The sequence below is a fragment of the Notechis scutatus genome, chromosome 1 (assembly GCF_049901735.1).
Source record: "Notechis scutatus isolate UNSWTSFEM ecotype Mainland chromosome 1, rNotScu1.2, whole genome shotgun sequence".
Lineage (NCBI taxonomy): Eukaryota > Metazoa > Chordata > Lepidosauria > Squamata > Elapidae > Notechis > Notechis scutatus.
The window spans coordinates 101,160,301-101,185,120 of record NC_142009.1 but is presented as its reverse complement, the minus strand read 5'-3'; the positions used below and the strand labels follow the sequence as shown (position 1 = coordinate 101,185,120).

General features: G+C 37.7%; 1 protein-coding gene across 2 annotated transcripts in view; it reads left to right on the top strand.

Annotated features, from left to right (window-relative positions):
• The first annotated feature begins 17,042 nt into the window (after positions 1-17,042).
• DCBLD1 (discoidin, CUB and LCCL domain containing 1) overlaps positions 17,043-24,820 on the top strand; it is a 38,453-nt gene continuing 30,675 nt past the window's right edge. For both annotated transcript variants that reach the window (XM_087972859.1, XM_087972855.1), the window contains exons 1-2: positions 17,043-17,338; positions 24,347-24,559. In XM_087972859.1, coding sequence (XP_087828985.1) covers positions 17,263-17,338; positions 24,347-24,559 — 289 coding nt within the window. In that variant the 5' untranslated portion in view covers positions 17,043-17,262. The remainder of the gene's footprint in view (positions 17,339-24,346; positions 24,560-24,820) is intronic.

Sequence of the window (24,820 nt, the reverse complement as noted above, 5' to 3'; positions counted from 1 at the left end):
TCATTTCAGACAAACTGTTGCCCAATCTCTGGAGCATTCATGACTTCTGGAGATAAGTTGTTCCACTGATTCATTGTTCTAAAGTCGAACTGTCAGGAAATTTCTCCTTAGCTCTAGGTTGCTTCTCTCCTTGATTAGTTTCCATCCATTGCTTCTTGTCCTACACTCAGATGCTTTGGAGAATAGCTTGACTCCCTCTTCTTTGTGGCAGCCCCTGAGATATTGGAATCTGCTATCATGTCACCCCTAGTTCTTCTTTTCATTAAACTAGACTTACTCAATTCCAGTAACCATTCTTTACAGTGGTGGGATTCAAAAATGTTTTACTACCAGTTCTATGGGCATGGCTTGGTGGGCATGGCAGTGGAAGGATACTGCAAAATCTCCATTCCCTCCCCACCCCACTAACCTGATTTCCAGCTCCGTTCTCCTGTGCAGGGCAACAAAAGAAGACCCAGCCGATCAGCTGGGACTCGGGAGGCAGAGAATAGATGGGAGCGGGCAGGGGTGGGATTCAAAAATTTTAACAACCAGTTCTGTGGGCGTGGCTTAGGTGGTGGGTGTGGCTTGGTGGTCATGTTATTGGCTGGGGGTGGTCAACTCTATATCACTCACATCAAGGAACGCATCTCCTCGCCTGGCCTCTCATGACTGTGGGGATGCTGCAACAGTCGTAAGTGTGAAAAATGGTCATCAGTCACTTTTTTCAGTGCCATTGTAACTTTGAATGGTCACTCCACACAAGCAAAGGAGGGGAAAAAAACTCCAGAGATGTTCCTGAGAAAGGAAGTCTAGTCCTGCCAAGAATGTAATAAGGGTTAACGGAGAGGCAGTTTCTGTAAGCAACACCAGAATGTTTGCTTCCTGCCTTCCTTACAGGACTAGGCCAGTAATTTCTTCTAACAACCAAACTACTTAGAATGTTAACAACCGGTTCTAGCGAATAGGTGCGAACTGGTAGAATCCCACCCCTGGGGGTAGGGCCAGTCAGAGGCGGTATTTGCCAGTTCTCCGAACTACTCAAAATTTCTGCTACCGGTTCTCCAGAACTGGTCAGAACCTGCTGAATACCACCTCTGATTCTTTATATGTTTTAGCCTCCAGTCCCCTAAATATTTTCCCTCTTAACATTGCAGAAAGCTACAGGTGAGAGAGTTTAATCACTTCACCAACCTTGGAAGGATTGAAGGCTGAGTCAACTTTGAGCTGGTTCAGGATCAAACTCCTGGCAGTGGGAATGCAGAGTACGCCTGCAATACTGCATTCTAACCACAGCTCTGGATGTTGAAAGATAACTGTAAGTGACTAATAGGAGAAATGGAAATACTATGATGCAGTAGGGAGAATTCATTCCATTTTATCCCAGAGGCAACGCAGATAACAATAAAATGTTCATGAAAGAACTGTTGTCGTTCCTGCCATATGTATGAACATATCCTCTCTCTCTCTCTCTCTCTCTCTCTCTCTCTCTCTCTCTCTCTCTCTCTCTCTTGAAAAAAGCAAGCTGAAGAAAGAGAAAGACTAATTTGAGAAGCTTCTCTTCCAACACATCAACCATCAGATGGAATGGGAGAGGTGGTAATCTTTGTAAGTTCATCCTTCTCTCTTGAACATCTTGCGTTTCCTCTTCTCAAAACCTACTCTGGAGAAAGCAAAGAATCGACTCGTACCCAACCCTCATCTGCATTAATATATGCAGCTTTACAGGTAGTCCTTGACTTATGACATTCATTTAGGGCTAGGGTTAGGGGTTAGGGCTAGTTACAAGTTACAATGGCACTGAAAAAAGTGACGTGGCTATTTTTCATATTTATGACTGTTGCAGCTTTTCTGTGGTCATGTAATCAAAATTCAAGACACTTGGCAACTGATTCATATTTATGACTGTTGCCGTGTCCTAAAGTCATGTGATCTCCTTTTGCAACCTTCTGACAAGCAAAGTCAATGGGGAAACTAGATTCACTTAACAACCATGTTAGTAACTTAACAACTGCAATGATTCACTTAACAACAGTGGTAAGAAAGGTTGTAAATGGGGCAAAACTCAATAAATGTCTCACTTAGCAACAGAAATTTTGGGCTCAATTGTGGTCATTAGTTGAGGACTACCTATATTTGTGCCTGTAACCAGGAACACCAAGATAAACCTGTGATAACGTTTGTTTATTATTGTACCAACTATTCAGTAGCTAAGTTCTTTTTAATTAATCACAGTGGTACTGCAAAAGGCAATGTTTATATCTGCAGTCATTTAGGATGAAAAAACAGTATAGTTTCTTTTGGGGGGATTCAGTTTTTAAATTAGTTTTACATGGTTGGACAATGGGTCGTACTGCTAACTGAAATTACAGTTCAGAAAAAATATATTTCTGATTCAGCTGAAAAGAAGGAAACAGATTTTTTTAAAAAATAAATTCCTCAGCCATAATAGAAAATAGCTGAGAAAATATCTCATATTTGCATTCCAGTTAGAATCAATATACCATACTATACTATACAATATACTATACAATTCAAACCTTTTCCCAAATACGTTATTTTTAGTATTTAATTTTTTGATTAATAAAGATTGTCACGGGGACATAAAGGACAGGCTATCATAAATAGACCCAACTAAGTATACAACATTGGAGAAGCAGTCACATTTCTTCCTTACATAAATAACTAGAGATGATGAGGTGAGCTAAATACAAATATGTATGATGTCACTGTGTTTTTACCAGACATAGTATAGATCGTTTATTTTATCAAGAGGACCACACAATAAATAAAATACTGCTTATCAACCCTTAGATTTTCCTCCCAGTTCACTCTTGGTAAGTTTTATTTGAGTTTTCACAAAAAGAAAAGAAATACAAGTAAAACATCTTTTTTGAAAGCAGCATAATCCCGGATTACATCTCTTCGTACAGACACAAATTCAAGTTCATGCTCATTTTTATATTCCATTCCATATCTTATTACTATTCTACATTTTCTACATAGCTTGTCCCCTCTTTTAACTTTCTTAATTTTATTTTATTTATTTCATCTCAATTCAAATCATTGTACTTATATTCTTTGTCTGTCCTGTTTCAACTGTCTACTATCTTTTCTCATTAAACAAAATTTCTCCTGTAATCACTGATTGGAGTATGACGCCTTTATATCTTTCCCCTAAAATTATAACACTTAATATAATACATAACTTCCATTTGGATTCTGCTTGGCACATTCTAAAACTACACACTGTATTCTTGAAAAAATAAAAAATAAAAAATGTATAATATAATTAAAACAACAATCCATTCCAATTAAATTCTATGATCAATATTAATATTCATTTAAATCTTAACATTTTGCACATTACTCTTCAAATAAATATCATACTTCTATGGGAACAATTATAAACTTTCCATAGTTAATTCCTCCCCCCTCTTCACTTATATTTTATAAAACATTGACTAATTAAAATGTTCCCGTTCCTTCCTAATTCAATTTTCTCATTTATTTTATTTCATTTATTTTATTCACAAACATTTCCCCAAACCACACCAACTACTTTATCCCTCTTTTTAATCATATGTTATTTCCAATATTCTAAAATTATTTCTATTACAAATATAACAATACAATCTTATGTACCTTCACAGAATCCCTTTTTCAGTTAGATTTTCACCCATTATCTCTAAATAGGTCCTGTTTCTTTACATCTTGCTCCAAGCCTTTGTAACTTCTCTTCCTTTCCTTCTTCCCTCTCTTCTTATCTCTCCCCCTTTTACCCCCCTGTCTCTCCACCTTCATTTCCCTCTTCTGTATTCCCCTTTTCTGTTGCTTTCCAACATTATATCCACTTTTCAAATTATTTTCCCCTTCTTTGGCTGTTTTTTTTAAGTCTTAAATTCTCCATTCTCTTCCCTCCCTTTCCCCTTTCTTCCCCATGTGGAGTTACTTGTTAATTAAAGATGGCTTCTTCTTTGTCCCAGTCTTCTTGTTTTGCAGTCTTTACTTGTTGTTTTTTGTAGTTGCAGATCTCCATTTCTAAGAATTGAAAAACGAAGCCAAAAGAGCCCTTCCCTTCTAGTGCATCTTCTTTGTATTTTTTAAGTTCCATTTTCAATTCATCCAGAAGTGATGCTATTGTAAAAAATTTTAAACAACCACCCAATTGGTTTTAGTCATTCAAATATAATAACCAAAAATCCAAAAGTCACCAGACCATCCAAATACACACAAGCTGTTTCTTCTTATACTTTCTTTTTTTTTTTTCACTTTCTCTTCCTGGAGTTACTATTTAGTTGCAAAATCTCAGTTAAAATGTATCTTTTAGAAGTCTTGTTGAAGCTTTATTTTAGATTATTTTGAAGTCCAGGCAGTCTCCTCCTTCTTCCAGATCCAGATCCTGCCCTTATTCTTTTCCTCTCCCTTCCTGCTAATAAAAGAAAAAGGTTTTAATGTCCAGAAATCTTTATTGTCCCTTTGGCATTTAGTTGTTTTTTCAGCTTAATTGCCTATTGATGCCAAAGTGGATTTTTCCGATTTCTTATTCCGATCTCTTAGTTGTCAATGTAAGGAAGGAGAGAGAAGGAAAAAAAAACTTTCCCTTTTCACTTTCTTTCGCTGCTTCCGACCTTCTTTGGGAGTGATGTTATCTTTTGTAAAAATTTAAGTTCCAGGGTACCTTAATTGTTGTTTTTTTCAGCTTAACCCATTAAGCCAAAAACTTTCACTTCTTATCTTCCTCCTGCACTTTCTTTTCCGGTTGAGTTCTTCTTTGAGGCGGCCATTTCTGACCGCCACTCCTACCGCCTTCGGGAAAGGGAGTTTGGCCAGCTGAGGAGGAGAGATGCGGCTCTCCTTGACCCTGCTGGTGATCTCCCCCCTCTTCACCACCTCTACGGGGTGGCTTACAGTTCTCTGAACTGTTTAGAATGTTAACAACGGTTCTAGCGAATAGGTACGAACTGGTAGAATCCCACCCCTGATGTCAAGCATGGCACAGCAAAGCTAAGGTCTCATTCAAGAATTCCAGCAGGCATCCAATGAGAAAGAAAGAAAGAAAGAAAGAAAGAAAGAAAGAAAGAAAGAAAGAAAGAGAGAGAGAGAGAGAGAGAGAGAGAGAGAGAGAGAGAGAGAGAGAGAGAGAAAGAAAGAAAGAAAGAAAGAAAGAAAGAAAGAAAGAAAGAAAGAAAGAAAGAAAGAAAGAAAGAAAGAAAAATAATTTCAGACTTCAACCATATTTTCTATGGCTTATCCAAATCACATATAAGGACATAATACACACAGAAAACAGAAAAGTGTTTTATTTCATTTAAGTTGTGATGTAAGGGTAAAAAACAAACCGATACAAGATGAACTTCAGCCATTTTACACTAAGCTATGGCCTGCACCCTTTTTCCACAAATCAAATTATGTGAGCTGGCAAAAAGGCTACAGTTTGAATGTTTTATCATAGATCAGACCATATTGCAATCATGGCTGTGTTTCAATCACAGGTTTAACAAAATAAATCTTTAACTTTGCCTTTGTTTATCTGCACAACAACTCTAAAAGTCATGCTACGTTCTCAAGAGAGCTCATCTAATCCCCATTTCACAGGCAGCTTGATTCAGTTCCATTTTGGAGTCTCTCTCAGTCTAATGCAAGTGTATTGTTTCTTAGCAAGGACAAGGTGAAAAGGATTCAGTCCCTGTTAAGTAGGAATGCAGATGAAAATCCTTTTAGCTCAAAACAGATGCTGATTGAAGAGGATGATGGTGAATGATGAGAGTCAGATAGAAATGGTAAGATAAAAATAATAAGTCGTTTTCAGCTGCTCTCACAGACCATTGGTGCATAGTGGTTACTTTTTCTAATGGAGAATTTCTGGGACAGCTGGTCCCTGCAGGGAACTCTGGGATTTTTTCAGATCAGGTTGCATCCAGCCTTGGCTAAGCACCAAAGGATTTTAGGATTTAAGCAGCTGTAAATGTGGATGGCTACAGCCATTAACATGAATGGGGCAGTCAATGCTAGGCATGGAAGGATAGAGTAAAAGTACTGGAGGGAACTAGAAGTGGCATGGACAGAAGATGATGAGAAATAATGAATGATCCAAAGTCACCCTCTGATCTTTATGGTCTATGGAGATTTGAACCGCAGATTCTAAAATCTCAGTCCAGCTCTTCGTTGTTATACCACTATGGAACCAAAGCTATAATCTCTCTCCCACTTAAGTGGCTTACACTGAAATCAAACCACCCATTTGTCTTTACAGATAGCAGTAGACGTACGACCACAATTGACTGCAAAATTTATGTTGCTCAGTGAGACATTTGTTAAGTGAGTTTTGCACCCTTTTACGATTACCTTCTTGCCACATTTGTTAAATGCACCACTGCAGTTGTTAAGTTAGTAACACGGCTGTTAAGTCAATCTGGCTTCCCCATTGACTTTGCTTGTCAGAAGGTCGCAGAAGGTATGATCACAAGACTATGGGATGCTGCAACCATCATAAATACTGTATGAGTCAGTTGCCAAGCACCTGAATTTTGATCAAATGACCACAGGGATGCTGCAACAATCGTAAGTGTGAAAAATGGTTACAAGTCACTTTTTTCAATGCCGTTGTAACTTTGAACGGCCATGAAATGAACAGTTATAAGTTGAGTACTACCTTTATTTATCAACTTCCTATCATCATCTACATTGTTTCAGTGGCACAAATAAATGGATGGATGGATAAATGGATAGATTATAACCCGACAGTCAGATAAACAGATTTCTTCTTTAAAGTATATTGTTTTACATAATTACCATATGACTACTTAGTTGATCCATAATATTATAAATCATTAATCAATGATTTTACAGAAATATCATTTATAATGATTTTAAATTTAATAAATACTTTATTAAAATAATAGCAGAATACTGTCTCACAAAACTGATATGTTAAAGTTTGATTCACTGATTTAGGATTGACTGACTGAAAGAAAGTCCTGCATGTACGTAAGATTTCAAGCCTACATACAGTAGCTGGAGGAAACCAGTGAATTCAGCAGGATACCCATTAAACTGTTCTAGACCATGAAGAAGGCGGAGCCTCCTCGCTGACAGACCATAGATTGCATCTCTCTGTGGCTATGGTCCGTGCTCTTTCGTTGGAGAGCCCCGATCATTACAATTAGGGGATGAAGCTGCCTTGGAGGGGTGGTGGAGTAAGGGGAAGCCACAAGCCAGGTTGAGGGGAGCCGCATCTCCCCTCCTGGGTTTGGTCTCCCCCCAAAGACGACTGCAGCTGTGGTTTAAAATTGCCACCCCGAAGAGGAGGACTCAGCTGGATTAAGGTTTGTGCAGGAGGGAAGAAAGAGGTGGATAACATCTGAACCAGGACAATTGGGTGAAACAACTAAACAAAAGTACCCCGGGATTAAGGTAACATTGAACTTTTAAGAAAAGAAAAGTGAGCGGCGAAATTACAAAGGGACGGGAAAAAAAAATAAGAAAATATTTCTGACAGCTAAGCGAGGCTTCGAACTGGGAAAGGAAGAAGCTGGAACTAAAGATTTAATTAAATTGCACTAAAATGTTTTGGCAATAAACAGGCATAAAATAAAGCTGGACTTAAGATTGTCAAATAATAATAATAAAGTTTACAAATTGGAGACTGGACTGTGTTGGAATATTGAGGTTCAAAAAACCCTAAATAAAAAAAATAGGGGGAAAAGGTGAAGACTTTGTATAATGGAAAGTGCCACCTTTTGACAAAAACTTGAGCTCAAACAAGGGAAAGCATCCTGTTTCTGAATGAACTTGTGTGGATATAATATTAAAGAAATATTGAAACAAAGTAAGAATCTTAGAAAGTGAAAGCAGAACTAGAATAAAGAAAAAAAGCAAGGAAAGACTGACTGTGGGATTGATTGATGTTTTTGGTATAGACCCTGGGCTGGAATAATTGAGTACTTTGGAAGATTGAAAGAAGAAAGAAGGAAAGTAAAAGTGTTTTTTGTGTGGACTTTAACGATCATAAAATACAAGAGTGTGTAATGATGATATCTCTTCGGGAATTAAAAATGGAACTTAAAAATATGAGAGAATTACTAGAGGAAAGAGGTGAATCACTTTGTTCTGTGTTAGAAAAAATGGAAATGGCGATTGAAGAACAAGAAGAAAGAGCTTCAGAAGAGGAGGAGTCGACTCAAGGAGAAGACATCTTAAATAGACAATTAACACAAAGAACGCTACAAAGAAGTGGGGAAAGAAGGAAGGTTTAAAAGTTGAGATTTAAGAAGGCAATCAAGAGGGGGAATACCGGTGAAGTTGGGAAAGACAGAAAGACCCAGCAGAAAAGGGGAAAGGACGATATTAAGAAAGAGAGGGATATAAACTGGAATGAGAAAACATATGGGGAAAAGAGGGGGAGGAGAAGCAGTAAGAAACAGGTGCATGAAATAAAGAAATGCAGAATTAGTAAAATGTTGAAAAGAAATTGTTTTTTCAGAGATAATGGTTGATGAATTAAAAAGGGGATTCTGCAGGGTGACAAGGGGTAATAAGACTATTTCTGCAATTAAAAATATTTAGAAAATAGGGTAATATAGATATTGATAACTCTTATTAAAAATTAAGGGGGGGAAATATGCTGCGGAATCCAAATGAAAAGATGTAATGATTATTATTGTAACTTCTTAAAAATAATGGATTATTGAGAATCAAGATGAGGGAATAAAGATATATATTAACCACTGAGGTGTCACACTCAAAGCAGTAAAAGGGGGGAAACCTATACTCATTTTTTTTTTTTAGTGTTAAAACTTGTATTAATTTAGAATTTATAAAAATAATGTGTAATGGAAAGGGAATATGACAGACTAAAGAACCAACTAAACTAATAAGTCAATATAGACTATTAAAAGCAAGGAGAGACATTGGCAACCTATTATTATTATTATTATTATTATGCAAACACATATTGTTTATCTTTATTTTTAAAATAAATATTAAAGGATTATATTTGAAATAATTGAAATGAAACAAAAAGATGTTTTGATTGAGAATAATGAGAGGTTAGAATTAATGTGTTTGTTTCTCTCCTTACTGAAAATTTGGAATGGAAAAGGTAATAATAGAATTAAGTATGCATATATGAATGTATAATTGCTGTCATATTTGTGTGTAAAGGTGATGACCCGGAAATATGTTGTCCACTAAAAAGAGATTTTTGTTTTTATGTGAAAAACTGAATAAAACTTGTCCAAAAAAATAAATAAATAAATAAACTGTTCTAGACCACATTATATATTTTCTCTTGAAAGTTCAGTAAGTTCTGAATTTCACAGACATTGCCCAGCTGTATTAATTTATACCAATAAACCACAACCAGTGGTGGGATTCAATTTTTTTTACTACCAGTTCTGTGGGCGTGGCTTGGTGGGTGTGGCAGGGGAAGGATACTGTAAAATCTCCAGTCAAAGGTGGTATTTGCCATTTCTCCAAACTACTCTAAATTTCTGCTACTGGTTCTTCAGAACTGGTCAGAACCTGCTGAATACCACCTCTGACCATAGCCATAACTATTGAAAGACACATATTTCTAGAAGTCTGCTTTTGAAATGTATCATTTATACACATTGGACTTCCTTGTCTTTTCCAGATCTGCCCTAGCTATTTTAATTCTGCTCCTATGGCACTTTTGTCCTTCATTTTAAAGTTGGAGCTCCTGATTTCTGAGCACATGTGAAAAAAATCTGTCCTTTATTTAGGTGCCAATTTGAAAGCTGAACCCTTGAAAACCTAGCACTAGGTATCAGTAAAAGATGAGTCAACTTTTCCAGGCATCAGGCCCAATATTACAAGATGCTGGCCACTCACATCTTTGATTAATTTCAAAGGGTACACTAAGTTCACAGCATCCTGGAAGATGGCTATATACCTTACTTACATGCTTCAAAGCAGATGAGGTATCAGATAATCCAGCTGGCCATAAATTATACTCAGATCACAGTTTGTTCTTGCCTTTCTTGAGTCAACAGATGAGGTTCTTTGCAGGTTTCACAATTAGAAATAACAAATTGAAAGTGTTCAGTTTTGGTTTACCTATACCTTCAGCCAATCATTAAGTTATCATCTACGGTGGACTTGAAGGTGATTTGAATTAAGGAACTCATTATTCCTTTATAATATATAAAGGATCAATGTATGTATATTGCCAGTAATGTGAGGCATTGTTTACTGCACCTCTTCACATCATTTCAGTTCTATCTTTCAATCTGCACCTCTAGACAAAATCTCCTTTCTATGTTATTGTGCGTCTCCAGGACTAACTGCTTGCAAAAATTTGCCCATCATAATAGTATACTGATGGGAAAGGACCCCACACATCTTTAGCCTGGCATAGAAAAGAAGATGACAGCACATTCCCAATTCAGAAAGTAGGAGCATTCTTTGTACTCTTTTTAGTTTTGACCCCTGTGGCCAGGAGGTCAAAATCTGGTGTGGGTGTGTGTGTTATTTTTTGAAGCAATGCACTTGGTTGTCTGACTCCACAAGAGATTAGTTGGCTGCCCAAGATCCAAGAGTTCTTTTCCTGTGGAAGGCTTAACTGGTTGAGAGATAAGGAATGGCATGACCTTGGCAGGAAAAGCCATCTCAACTCAGCCAGCAAGTTTCTCATAGTTTTTAGCTGGCTGTCAAATATATTGCTGTGCCCTTCCACAGGGTCTCATTTTGAACTGTCAAATAATGTGATCCCCAAGGAAATGAAGATTAGCAAGTCAGTGGAGAAAAGCGAGATTCCTCATCAGAATCAGGGGATGACTGATATTCCAAGAGCCACATTGCTAAGAAGAGAGCTGAGGTTTATCCATACCTGCTCATAGCTCCTCTCCTTCCTGGATTGTTGGTGAAAATAATAATGTCAGACACAGCACTAATGTACAAACTTTATCAGTTTGTACATTACATTTTAGCCTGTGCTTCAATTCTATCCTGCAGTATCTGTGGCAATAGCAGTTAGTAAGTAGCCTGGTTTTAAAATTTAGGCTGTTTGGGATGAATGGAGTGCAAAATTGTTTTTATTATAAATTTGTCTGAATATGTATAGTAGCATTCCACTTTGGCAGTGTTTTATTTAATGAAAGGAAATTTAATAAAAACAACAACAAAGTTATTTATGTTAAGGATTCTTTCGGAGGCATATTTTTGTGGAATTGTAGATCTTTTAAACACCCATTTCTAGAATGGATTTTGTTTGTTTGTGAAGCATATGGTATAATAGTTTGCTTATTTAGGACAGTTATTTCTTTTGAAGTATTTTATTGTCATGATTACTATCAGGAATAAGAAGCGTACTCACCACAGAAATGTGTCAAACAAACAAGAAGGCAAACAAAAGGATTCTATGGTCAATCCAACCACTTGGATTGGAGAAGGTGCACTGGATTATATGAAGATTCCTTATGATGAATGATATTTAGACCCTGGTCTAGGTAGTGTTATGTATTCAGATGGAGGTTCTTTAGGATTTTTGACCAGCTTTTTTATTGCAATCAAACCTTCTTAGTTATGTCACTAAATGTCTATGGAGATTCTCAATCATCCAAGTCATAGTTGTCCCAAAGGTGCTTTTTCAAGAGACAAATGGACTTCCTTGTTTTTGGTCTGAAGACGTTTCACTTCTCATCCAAGAAGCTTCTTCAGCTCTGTAACTTCTTAGTTATAGATGCTGAAGGACTGGCACATAGAATCTATCTCCAAAGGGCAATGAAATTTATTTATTTAAGAAAATTTATAATGCTGCTGAACTCACTCTCAGTGTCTCTGGATGACTTACAAGGAGAAAATCCCAATACAAAATAATAATAATAATAAATCACCCACCCCTCCCTTGTTGAAACTATCAAACAAGCTATTTATTAAATTCATACAATTTTTTTTCTCATATGAGAACCAATTTGATATAGTTGTTAAAGGCAGCTCGGGAGACCATAGATAGATGCTTATTTATAATAGATAAACAGTCTTGGGGGGGGGGGGGTAACTTTGTGAAGACTTACATGGGTGACCAAAGAAAAACTCTATATTGTCACTGCTAGGTCAATATTTCCATATATTCACAGACCTCTATGCTGCTGGTTTACAGCACCAGGAAAGTATGCCTGGATGAAAGCTTATACAGCATCAGATATGTTTAACCATGCCATGGCTGTCAATTCTCCACATTTCATAAGCATGTTATGCCTTAGTAGCAAAAGAGAACTGTGTGTGTGTGTGTGTGTGTGTGTGTGTAAAGGTTCATTGCTGCTACAAAACAAACATTGATATAGTAAGATGCTTTAATAAACATTGCCTCACTTTTGTGAAAACGGAGAGCAATGAAAGATACAAAAAAATGGAGAGAGGAAATTACCATACCATTCTTTTGTGTACTGTGTAGAGGACAGGGTAACATTATTTTGCGAGGACCAACAGATAATGCTAGTTTCAGCCATTTCATTATTTAAACTGAACTCAGACCTCTCCAATATCCTGTTCTACATAATTCCTAGATTCTTCCGTCGTTCCTATTTCTCAGACCAAAAGTATTGCAGGCTTGGAATTGTGTGAACTCTAGTTGCATCCAACTGGAACGACAGAAACAGAGGTGTTCTTCTGTCACAGAGTCAACATAGTTATTATTACTGACATTTTCATGGCATTTTCTTCTTAGTTCAAGCATAGGTCCTCTTTGCACTCAAGGACAGTTTCAGGCTTCAGAATCGCATCACAAAATCAGAGGTTCAAATTCCTTCTTAGAAAGAACAAGGGTCACAGAAGTCAACTGAGACATAATTTGCCTTATAAACAGATAACTTTCACTGACATTACATTCATGATCTCTCTTGCTATATATGATCTCATGATGTTCAGGCCAGCTCGTATGTTTTTTTAAATTATTATTTAATCTGATTATAAATATTTTGTCATGCAAATGATTAATTTCAATAAGAAAATAATATTCATCTCTGTATGTTATTTACTTCATATGAAAGCTATATATACCATACACACACATATGTATATGTATATTTGTGTATATATATATGTGTGTGTGTGTGTGTGTGTGTATGTATGTGTATATATGTGTATGTGTGTATACACATATACATATACATATACATACACACACACACACATTTTATATACAAAAGACAAAGATACAAGCAAATTGAAGGAGCCCCTATGGGATCACCACTGTCACCCGTCATTGCAAACCTGTTCATGGAAAAATTCGAATCCAGAGCCCTGGCTAATGCCACCCACAAACCCAAACTATGGTTAAGATACATCAATGACACATTTGTGATTTGGCCCCATGGAAAAGAAAACCTAAACAATTTCCTAACACACCTAAACAGCACACACCCCAAAATCAAGTTCACCATGGAAACGGAAACAAACAAACAACTACCAATATATATATATATATTTTCTTAAGTTTTCGCGGGTACTTACATATATGGTATTCAGCTTTGTTCGGGTATTTTCCCACATCATTATAGTTGTGCTTTTAAAGTTGAAGCAACGTTTCGGCAGAATCTGCCATCATCAGGCTTCTGTGCACAATACAGAATACACAATACAATACAGAAGCCTGATGATGGCAGATGAGATTCTGCCGAAAGGTTGCTACAACTTTACAACTTTAAAAGCACAACTATAATGACGTGGGAAAATACCCGAACAAAGCTGAATACCACATATATACATATATATATATAAACACATACGTGTGTATGTAGACAGACAGACAGACAGATAGATAGTAGGATAATGGTGACACCCTGTGGTTGGAATAAAGTATGACAGTTGTCTCATTTCCTCATTTCATATTCAGTAATAAGTTATTCCGTATGTAGCAGGAGGAAAATGAGAAGCTTAAATGTAATCAAGAGAAAAATTGTTTGCATAGGGATTTAGTTTTGAATGGTTCTTATATTAAGAGAAATATTGAATATATACTTAAAATGTACTGGCAGTAAAATATGATAAATCAGAATTTAATAATGAAGTATTGTACGTACAAGTGGATTGGATGACCTTCTTTCACCAGCAAAAAGGGAAACATTTTACTATTGTGGTGAGGCCAAAAAAGTCAGAGGAAGGTCTGGGGCAAGCTGAGTTGACATCATACATTACTGCTCTTCCAAAATGTAGGAGACCCGTCTTCATCTTGGAGCAAATAAGATATGATTGGCCATAAGAGATAAAAGCAATGCTGACCCAAATTCTCTAAGTTATGTCTATATACAAAATCTGGGAAATGCTCCAGAAGCTAAGTTTTCTTCCTGGCTGGGAAGTGAATTTAAGATTTATTTTGCTTTCCAGCAGATGGCACTGTAACATGCTATCAATTAGATTTGATAATAAAAAGGAAAGTTTAAAATCCTGGATTCTTTTGATCTCCCATGGAACACACACACACACACACACACACACACACACACACACGTGCACACACACATGCCTTCTCACTCCTATGGGTGATATACGTCTTCTTGAATCTTGAATCCTTTATCTGAGAGTTTAAGGGTTCCTATATAAATATTTCTTCATTCTTGCTGCTCTCTTGGTTTTGTCATTGGTTTTTAAAATTCCTTTGAAATTTTAAAGACACGGTTAATTTCTTTTGTAGGTCAAGCAAAACACCCTTTTCTACGTCATTTTTTGGCCTGTCAATTGTATATCCACACCTATCTCTGCCTTCCTTGACAACATTTGTTAGATATCTGTCATTTCTTCAATAACAACTTTGGGGGCAAAGTCTATCCATAGAAGTAAACATCATTACTGACATTGTGGCTACTCTTTTCTGATTTCATTCTTCAAAGGTCTCCTATAATACTTTTATTGTTAGAACATTTTGCAGGTATGTAAACCTTTCCTCTATCTAAAAGAATTAGTCCCTTCTATTTGCCCAGTTTTTGAAATCATAAGATTGTTGTCTTTGTTGGATCTTGCAAAACAAACTAAACAGGATCTATTTCCTATGAGAAGCTGTTTGGGTTTTTTTGTAATTAATTACAAAATCTTGTTGTAAAAGTTTCAATGTTCCAGTTTTTATCTGACATAGTCTGTTTACAAATTTCTAAGATCAAAATCTTATTTACATTTTTGCTGTTGGTTTCAGATTCTTTAAATTCCTGAGCTTATGATTAAATATTTCTTTCAGTCACGATTGAAGGCAGGCTCCTCTGGTGTTTTCAGACCTGTTGGCCTCAAGATATCTAACAGCTTAGAAGTAGCGAATGAGTAATTTCTGAAAATAATTAGAAAGTTGAGGTTTATGAGCTTAAGCAGTTTTAAAATGCTTGACCATGTTGTGAGCAAGGTGGCTGATCCCGTTATCTCCAGGTGCTCAAACCTGCAGAAAATCACTGTTTGAGGTCTCCTTGCAAGGAACAACCCCCAAAGCATATATGAGCAATCTCCCAACATTCTCCTTATCTGGAGAGGTTCAAAGGAACAGGTCTCCTCACTGGCTCTGTGGTTTCTGCTTTTGTAGCGCTGTCTTCGGTTTGCCATGATTTCCCCAGAGGATTGAAGCAGAGGTGGTATTCAGCAGGTTCTGACCAGTTCTGGAGAACCGGTAGGAGAAATTTTGAGTGGTTCAGAGAACCGGCAAATACCACCTCTGACTGGAGATTTTACAGTATCTGTCATGCCCCTGGTGGAGACTGACTGAGGGAGGGGAGGAAGAGCCAACAGGGACAGGGAGTGGAAGTGTGGCTCTGGAGGTTGTGGAGGAGGCTGGGGAAGGACAGAGGTCAGCTGAGCAATCAGAGGAGGACCCAGGCCCATCCCCTATCCATCCTAGGGCATGCAGGGAGGAGAGGATAAGGGAGAGACGTGGTCTACTCGGGAGGAGAGGGCCTTGATCCTCTTCATGGGCTGCAGGTGTGAGAACTGCATAAGAGTTTGGACCTGTGTACTGGCAAACGCTGGAAACAAAGCGTGTTTTATTTTGGTCTGAAGTTATCTTGGTTGGCATCCTTCCAACCAGACTGTGCCTTTTTATCTCCTTGAATTTGGTAAATACTTCTCCTGTTCCATTGTGGAAATTTCATCATTGTAGTTTGTTTGGTTTTTTATTTCACCTCTATCTGCTCATTAAATTCGGACTGTATTGCTTTTTTTTGAAGACTATTTTTGAGTACGTTTTATCTCCAACTGAGTATTATTAACAGTGGGGCCAAGTTGGAGGCATTAAAGGACATTTATTTACATTTTGGATTTGGTTATGGTTGTGATACACTTTGGGTCATCACAGTATCCTTCCCCTGCCACGCCCATCAAGCCACACCCACAGAACCGGTAGTAAAAAAAGTTGAATCCCACTACTGGATTGAAGGATGATTTCCACTGAGTATTCATATTCTTCAGATAGAGGTATATGGGGTTCCCGTTTCTTATCCATTCCATAGCGGGTGGCCATAATACTTTGTACATGAAACAAGGTTTCTTACCCTACATTTTTCTAAAACTATGACTATCAAGACTTGTCTACTTGCTTACAATAAATACACAAAACAAGATTTTTCTTTGCCAAAAGGGAGGAAAATTTAGAGAGGAAAAGGGTGTAATTTACAGGAATCCCCAATAATCACTTGCAGAGATTTCAGGTTTACATACATGTTCAGTAATTACTCAAAACTCAAAGAAAAGGCGTTTAGTACATGCTCTGGAACAGCCATGCAATATCAAACGCGCCGTGAGAGAGGATCCAGGAATAATCGCAGTATTCTTCATGGGGAAATGGAGAGGTGTTGGGGTGAGGGACTCCTGCTTAGGAAATCGAGCTTACTATTAAAAGTTCGATCCGCTTTCCTCCCCAACAACCATGTTATTTTTTTTCTTCCAAAAAAAGCCGCTTTTCTTTCCAAAGTGTGTGTTTGTGTGTGTTGTGTGTGTGTGTGTGTGTGTGTGTGTGGTGGTGGTGGGGGGGTTGACCGCCACGCGGTGGACAAGAAGACTACAGATGCTTTTCCCACAAGGATTCAGGGGGAGGGGCCTGGCCCTAGGCTCCGCCTTCTTCCGAAGAGCCGTGCTCCTTGCTTTCTTCCTTCCTCGTTTCCTTCGCCCCACGGCAGGGAGGGAGGGTCAGCGAAGAGGGAAGCGCTGCCCATCTGGCGTGAGGGTTGGACGCGTCCTTTGAAGGAAAACGAGCGGCTGCGGCGCACAAACCTTTCCCCGGCCGGGCGCGGCAGCGACTTTTGAAAAGCGCCGGGAGAAGGGCCTCCCCGGGCGCAGGTCCTGGAGACTATGGGCCGCAGTCGTGGACTGGGTGTCCTCCTTTTGCTGCCCGCTTTGTTGTCCGGGAGCTCGGCGGAGAAGCTCGGTAAGTCGGCCTGCCTGCCTGCCTGCCGGTTCGCACGTTTGGAATAGGAAAGGCTAGTGGAGCGAGGAGCGGGGAAGTGGGTGGGTGGGGGGAGGGTATGAGAGACACTGGAGGTGGATGGACGCGCCCGCAAGAGGCATTATTCGTACGTGCAGGATCTCTTCTCTGTGGACCGAGCGAACGAGCACTTTTGCATTGCCAGATATTTCTTCCCTTTTCGGACGAACGAAGCTCTTTTTATCCCGGAGATCGTAAGAGTGTTCAAGGTTTCTAGAGGTCTTTGCAACCTTCAGCTTAACTTTGATCTCAGGGCATCTTTCAAAAACGTTGGAATTTGGAACGGCGGGTTAAAACCTGCTTTGTTTTGTTTTGTTTCGGTGCAACGGGCTGCTCTTTCAAAAAAAAAAAAATCTCGAATTGAGGCTCAACCGAAGGCTAGAAGTTGTGGGCTGAAATAATCTGCCGGAGTTAGGATTTGTGTTGTTACCATACGGTCTGCAGCTTCTTTTTTTTTTAATCCTGTGGTTCCCACGCGCATATATTTCTCTTTATACCCTGCAGCTTTCGGGGGATAAAACAGCTGAGTTTGTATCTATTAATAACTATAATTGGGCTCTTAAAAGTTTCTGATCCAACTCTTTGAACTTCAGCATTCTGGAGGTAGAGGTAGTTGGTTGTTGTTGTTGTTTTTTTAAAAAAAAGCTTTTTGGTTTCTCGAATGTCATAAAGAGCGCTCTTCTGGCATGTACATTTGAATCTTTATTAACGTCACCTTGTTTGTAGGGTATCTTGGTAAATTAGAGATGGGCACGTGTATTGCTCAGAAGTGAGGTAGCCATATTGAGCTGTGGGGTTTTCCTGCCTTACACGTTTATTACCCTTTTCCCACGGAGTAAGAAAAATCAGCATCCGCATTCAGTTTCTAGTTTTAGAATACCGGCACAGTCATGGAAAAGATGGAGATTCCACCTGACTGCAAAAAGAGACTTCACAGCTACAGTCTCTTTTCCAACCTTCCTGAGCAATGTGGAGAAAGCTGTGAGTGGAATGAATGGAGTTAGCACATTCATGTTTATGAATGCCTGAACAGGGTTGTGGGCCATGCTGAGATAAGATTCTGCTGGGTCTCATTCCAACTTGTGTATCTAAAACTTGATAAATACTGTGTTGAAATGAAACATTGTACTGATACCGGTATCAACGCTGGTTAATTCAAGCACGTATTACCAAATGGCATTTTATCTTCTAGAAGCTGGGTCTCATCTAAAAAAAATAATAATCTACAAGTGTGATTAAGTGTGATTTCCCGGATATCACTCTTAATCTTTAAAAAGCATGGTGTGTGAGATGTATTTTTTTAAGGTGTTTGGAATTTGTCACTTTTAATTTCTCTAGCGTACCTTTCAGGTTTTCCCTGCAAAATTAAATCCCAGATTGTGGACCTGTTTCAGGAACATGATTTAAGATTAGCAATTCTTTATTTAAGAAAAGCAAGCAAGCTGCTTGCTTTTCAACTTCAAACTAGTTTTTCTATAGCATAGTCTCAAAAAGAAATCCTGCTGTGTAGTAAGGTGTACCCTTAATTTGCTTTCCTTTTAGAGGGATTAGCTTTAGGTGAACTTTGCTATTTGTACCTTGTGGGAATTTCCACTATCAGAACAATCAGTTGTAACTCAGAAATAGATGATCGGTGGATACAGGTTAGCACATGCAAGTGGTTCCCTTAAATGAAACTGGAAATGCAGTGTTCTAAAGTTGCTGACTTTTTGACATACAGGATGGTTCTTGTTTCCTATGAAGTTATAAACTTCCACAATTTTAGAAGGAAGGCTGTCTTAATAGTCTGTTAATTAAGAAAAATAAAAATACCCAGTTGCAATAGTTAAACAAAAATATTGAAGGATGTATGTAGATGTCTTACATGATGGCCAAATACTCTGCAACAGTGGTTCTCAATCTTTTATTCCCCATGGACCCCCTTTAAATACCTTTTGTGGCCATGGACAGACCCCCAAGACTTAACTCAAGATTTAAATCATAAAATGTCTTAAAGCCTTCACGGACTCCCTGTGATGATACTGTGGGGCTCCTAGGGATTTGTGGACCATAGGTTGAGAACCACTGCTCTACAACAATTTAAAAGGGGAGAGATTCCTGTTTGTTTTGACCTTTGGTTTGTCTAATATAGCTAGAAAACATGGCTTTGCAAATAGAACCTTGAGTTATAATATATTAGTTGATTTGGGTGATTTATATTGTTTGACCCTGTTAATCCACAACAGCTTTATCTGTTTATCTAGTTATAAGATTATAAAAGAACTATTTTTGGGGGGTTGGGGAGAAAATACAAAATCCATAGTTTGGTCAATACATCAATTAGAACCTATTGCTGTAGTTTGCTTAAAAAAAGAGTAGGGTAAGATTCTAAATTTTCAAGAAGATAATACACAAAATATGTGATAGGAAAAAATGTATTTAAGGAAATAAGACAGCAGTTCTGATAAAGACATCTACAGCTTAAACACAGAATTTTGCAAACTGCATTAGTTACCACGTATTGCAATTTTCAGATTGTATTCAGTGCAGCAAAGAAGTAATAGGTGTACGGTATGTACAATTTCTTAATAACTTTGTAGACTAGCTATATCTTAGACCTGTCTTTCACTTTGGACGAAACCAAGCATGAATGAAAACAGTCTTTTGTTTGTTATATCTTTTAAAAAGCAGGAAATATATTTATGCTACAAAGTATAGCTGCTTAAGAATGAGTGCTGAGAGGTCAGTTGTTTCAAACTCAGATTTGTAATGAGTTTGGAAGGTGACCTTAGGTTGAGCAGTGCCTGTATCTCAGCTTCTTCCTCGTCAGCATTACAGGTGCATTGTTATAAAGAGTAAATCAGATAATGAGACGTTATACCTTGTATTAAAATAGATAACCCCAAACATTTATCTGATGTGTGGCTTGATTTGAAATAAAATGGAGGATAGACTGATGAGCAAAGATTCTCTGTTATTGTTTGTGCTTACTATGTAAAACAATAGTCAGAGTTAACTGCTAACCAGTAAAGCAGAGCAACACAAAATAATAGAATTCAGAGTTGGAAGGGACCATGAGCATCATCTAGTCCTGTGATGGCGAACCTGTAGCACGTGTACCATAGGTGGCACACAGAGCCATTTGTGTGGGCATGCGGGTCCCAGGCAAACTTACCTCACTGTGCATACACACGTCTCCCAGCTGATTTTCAGGCCTTTTTCAGCCTGCCAGAGGCTTGAGGGATGCCTCTGCAGGCTTTGCATGTCAAAAAATAGGCCCATTTCATCACTTCCTGTATTTCTGGAAATATCAGAAGTGACAAAATGGACCCATTTTCCATCCTGCAAAGCCTGCAGAGGCTTGCCTCAAGCCTCTGGCAGGCCAAAAAAGGCCTCAAACAGGCAAAAAATCAGCTGGGATGCACAGTGCAGGTAAGGGGGCGGCAGGGGAGAATCACATGCGCAGGGGGTATGCGGAGGCTGAGAGGTGGTATCCGGCCTCTTAAAAAACTTAACAGATAGTAGACCCAGATCTGTTCCACTGTTATACAGGTTCTGTGTTATACAATATGATTTATTTCTAAGGTTTGTCAGCAAGATTTAATGCACAATGGTTGATTACTATAATACTGGTTTCCCAGTATATTTATTTATTAATTAACTGTAATTTAGAAAATTAGTCCTTGTCAATTTTTAATTATTCTTACAAGGAATAGAAGGCAAGCCAGTGGAAGGAATCCAACCAGGGTGAGAATTAACATTTTAACTTTAAGTGATCCTTCTTGAATTTCAAATATGTTAAGAACTGCTTCAAGTTCTTCTGTCTTACTGTGACTGAATGCTTTAGAAAGAGTAAAAATGCTGCAATGTGTTGTATTATCTTGGGTAGCATCCCAAAAATAAAATTAAAAAAAAAAATATCCTGCATCATTGCTTTACATTTTAGCTTGTAAAACTGTATAAGATGATGATTGGGTTCACATATTGCACTAAGACATAATTTGTTTAACCCATCACTTATTAAATATATTATAGTTAGTTGGATTTGTACAAGATACTAAATCATAAACTTTCATTTACAAAATGTGGTTGTTGTATAAGATAGCAAGCCAAAATTTGGCATAAGAGCTGTGGTGGCACAGTGGTTAGAATGCAGTATTGCAGGCTAACTGCCTACAGTCAGGAGTTTGATCCTGACCAGCTCAAGGTTGACTCAGCCGTCCATCCTTTCGAGGTTAGTAAAATGAGGTCCCAGATTGTTGGGGTCAATATGCTCACACAGTAAACTGCTTAGAAAGGGCTGTAAAGCCATTTTTATTTAATGCGTCCTTTAGACCCAGCCATATTACCATGTGATGACCATCAAGAGACCAATTCTGCAAGCATGCAATCTTTGGTCAAATAAAGATTGCTACCTCCAGATATCAGATTGTTTGGAATATATAGTCCTGGTGTGCTAAACCATAGTTTAGCAAGTTAGAAGAAGAAGTAGTGCCCATCCTTCCTCTTTTCTCTTGGATGTTAATCTTGAAAATACAATTCTCTGTTTTATAACCAAAATAGAGAATTGTGGTTCAACATGGCACCTATGTGGAACCCAGAGTGGAATGAACAGTTTGCTTAAAATTAAATGTGTTTCAATACAGTAGATTGAACTCTCTGACATAATACTGTAGAATATACACAAGAACACTGTCCCCATCAAATAATTCCCATCTCTTTCTTGTAAAAGTAAGCAATTACTGTAAGAACGGTAGTTTCATAATTATTTTGGAAGCAAGCAAAAGTGAAAATCACTGGTCCTATTTTCTTTGGGCTGATGTTCCTTCCCTTTCTTCCTTGGATAAAATTCAGACAAGGAACTTTAACATTGCTGTGCTTGTGAAAAGAAAATGGGAGAGAGATCCAGTCTGAGGAACAAAAGAGAAGAAAGAGTTAAGCCACAAACAATGCCATTTCTTGAGGCCTAATATTTCTTGAATTGAAGGTTCCACTCAGGAAAGAAAACTGGAGCTGTTTCCTGAAAAATCTGCTTGAGAATTTAACCCTTTAGCTTAGTTAACATGGAAGCCAAAGTAGATGAAACACCATGCTACTCAGCTGAAAAATTACTCCAAATTACTCCACCCACTTCCTATTAAATGCTGACATTATTCCTTTAGGTTATTCCATTAATTGAAGAAGACCAAACACAAATTCCTTGAGAAGAGACTTGCTTTTTGACATTAACAAGTGGGTGTTACACTTGTACAAATCAGAGCATTCAAAAGCCTTATGACTTCTTAAAGACCGATCAGTTTATTATAATGTGAACTTTAGTGGATCGCTGTCCAATTTAAATGACACTCAAGCATTTTCAGTTGAAGAAAAGAGATTTAGTGTAATATACACTAAAATACAATTTTCTTATACACCAGAGCCAAGCAGAATATCTCCAGGGCATACATGTGTCCATCCAGCAAGCCTTAAAGCAACTCTGCCTATCTTTTAATCAGTTGTGGCTGCTTTGTATATTTCACCAGCATTGCATTTGAAACCTGGGGCTATGTTTCTTTTTTGCCAGAGGAATCTTGATTTTTCCCTTCATATAAATCAGCAAACTATGGATCAAATATCTAGATATATAGCGGTGGTAATACTTGCAAGCTTTCTCCCAATGCTACCTCTGCCCAAAGTAGCAACATTTTAGGTCATAACTTCCAACCTTATTTGAAATGTTGAGAGTGTGTTGCGGGCACTTTCACCAAATACTTACTATGAGGAGTTGGATAGACAACAAGTGGGTAAGGTTGTTTCCCATAATTCTCTCAAGTTTCTCATGATGCTTTCTGGCATGTCAATGTAACATTATTAAACAGAACACCACATTGTAGTCACCACCATTTTATTTTCCAAGAATGTTCTGAAGTGTTCATAAGGAACACCAGCATTGATATAAAGATAGATCCTATACTTCCATGTGGGAAACATCAAAGCACTTCCATGGTGAAAGGATCAGCTGGTGACATCACAGTTGCCTGATAGTTGGGGGCTCATTTCATGTCCCCGTTAATGAGCCCACTGAAATGGTACCTATTTACTCAGATTTACATGCTTTCGAACTGCTAGGTCAGCAGTAGCTGAAGCAAATGACAGGAGCTCACCCTGTCACCCAGCAGCTTTGATAAAAATAGATGTTGTAAATCTATCATAAAGAATTGATAGATTGAGTTGTGAAGGATAGGCAGTCTAGGATAGTGACTTTCTATAATAGGGGTTCATGCCATGGGATGGGTTAAAACATTACACCAAGCCATTGTTCTGACTGTAGTTTAGCATATTTTCTGTAGCATATTTTGTTTGTTATATATTTCATATCATTTTCAATATTTCCTTTGTATTTTTACAGAGAAGTAGGGAATTGTAAATAGTGTATAATATGTAATATTTTGTAAAAATAATCATTTCTGATTAGTTGTAATGTACATCACACATCTACTAAATTTTAATATCGTCACTATACCTATAAATTACAAATAAAATCATTAGTTTGATGCTCAAATATTGTGTCTTCCTTGCCTGCATGCTTGCCTAAAAATCATGAAATTAAATATTTATTAAAAGGCTTAAAATTAATACTTTCTATTTCATTTTTATTCTTTATTATTAAAAAACAATTAAGAGATTTTCATGGGCCCTGGGTATTATGCCTCATGTGCCGAATGGGTAAATTGGCTTTGGCACACGTCTCACTATTATTTTTGACAACAAAGAACATTTTTCATGCAAGCTTAGTAACCCCTGAATTGGTGATTCACACCCCTCTGTCTTTTTATAAGAGATAATTGAGAACCTATTTTAAAAACAGATGTTTAAATCTAGGAGAATAGTAAGTGGGCAGTAACATTTTAACAGAGTTGAATGTGTGGTGCAGTGCAGGAGGTATATACTTAATTGATGTAGACTTAAATTTTCATCTCTTTCTTCAAATAGGTGATGGATGTGGGTCTATAGTCATCTACCGAGACAGTGGAACTCTGACATCCAAAAACTATCCTAGAACTTATCCCAATCATACTGTCTGCGAAAAGAAAATTCAGGTACCTCGTGGAAAACAGCTGATCTTAAAAATTGGAGACTTGGATATAGAATCCCAGAAATGTGAATTTAACTACCTTATCATCTACAATTCCACAACAGTATATGGTATGTAAAGATACAACTGATTTGTTAAAAGATGTAAGGCATTTTCCACAATGCTGTTGTCACTTCCCAAATCATCATAATTATTTTCGCAGAGACTCACATTCATCCCCACTGCAACTCCCAAGTTCTTTAGATGAGCTGTCCAAAGCTCCCACAAACTGACCAATAAGGGAGTATAAAATCCACACTCTTATTTTAATGTTTTCTCATCCTTATCTGCATTGTGTTTATCCAGGAGTTTGGGTTTTTTTTTCCTTAAAA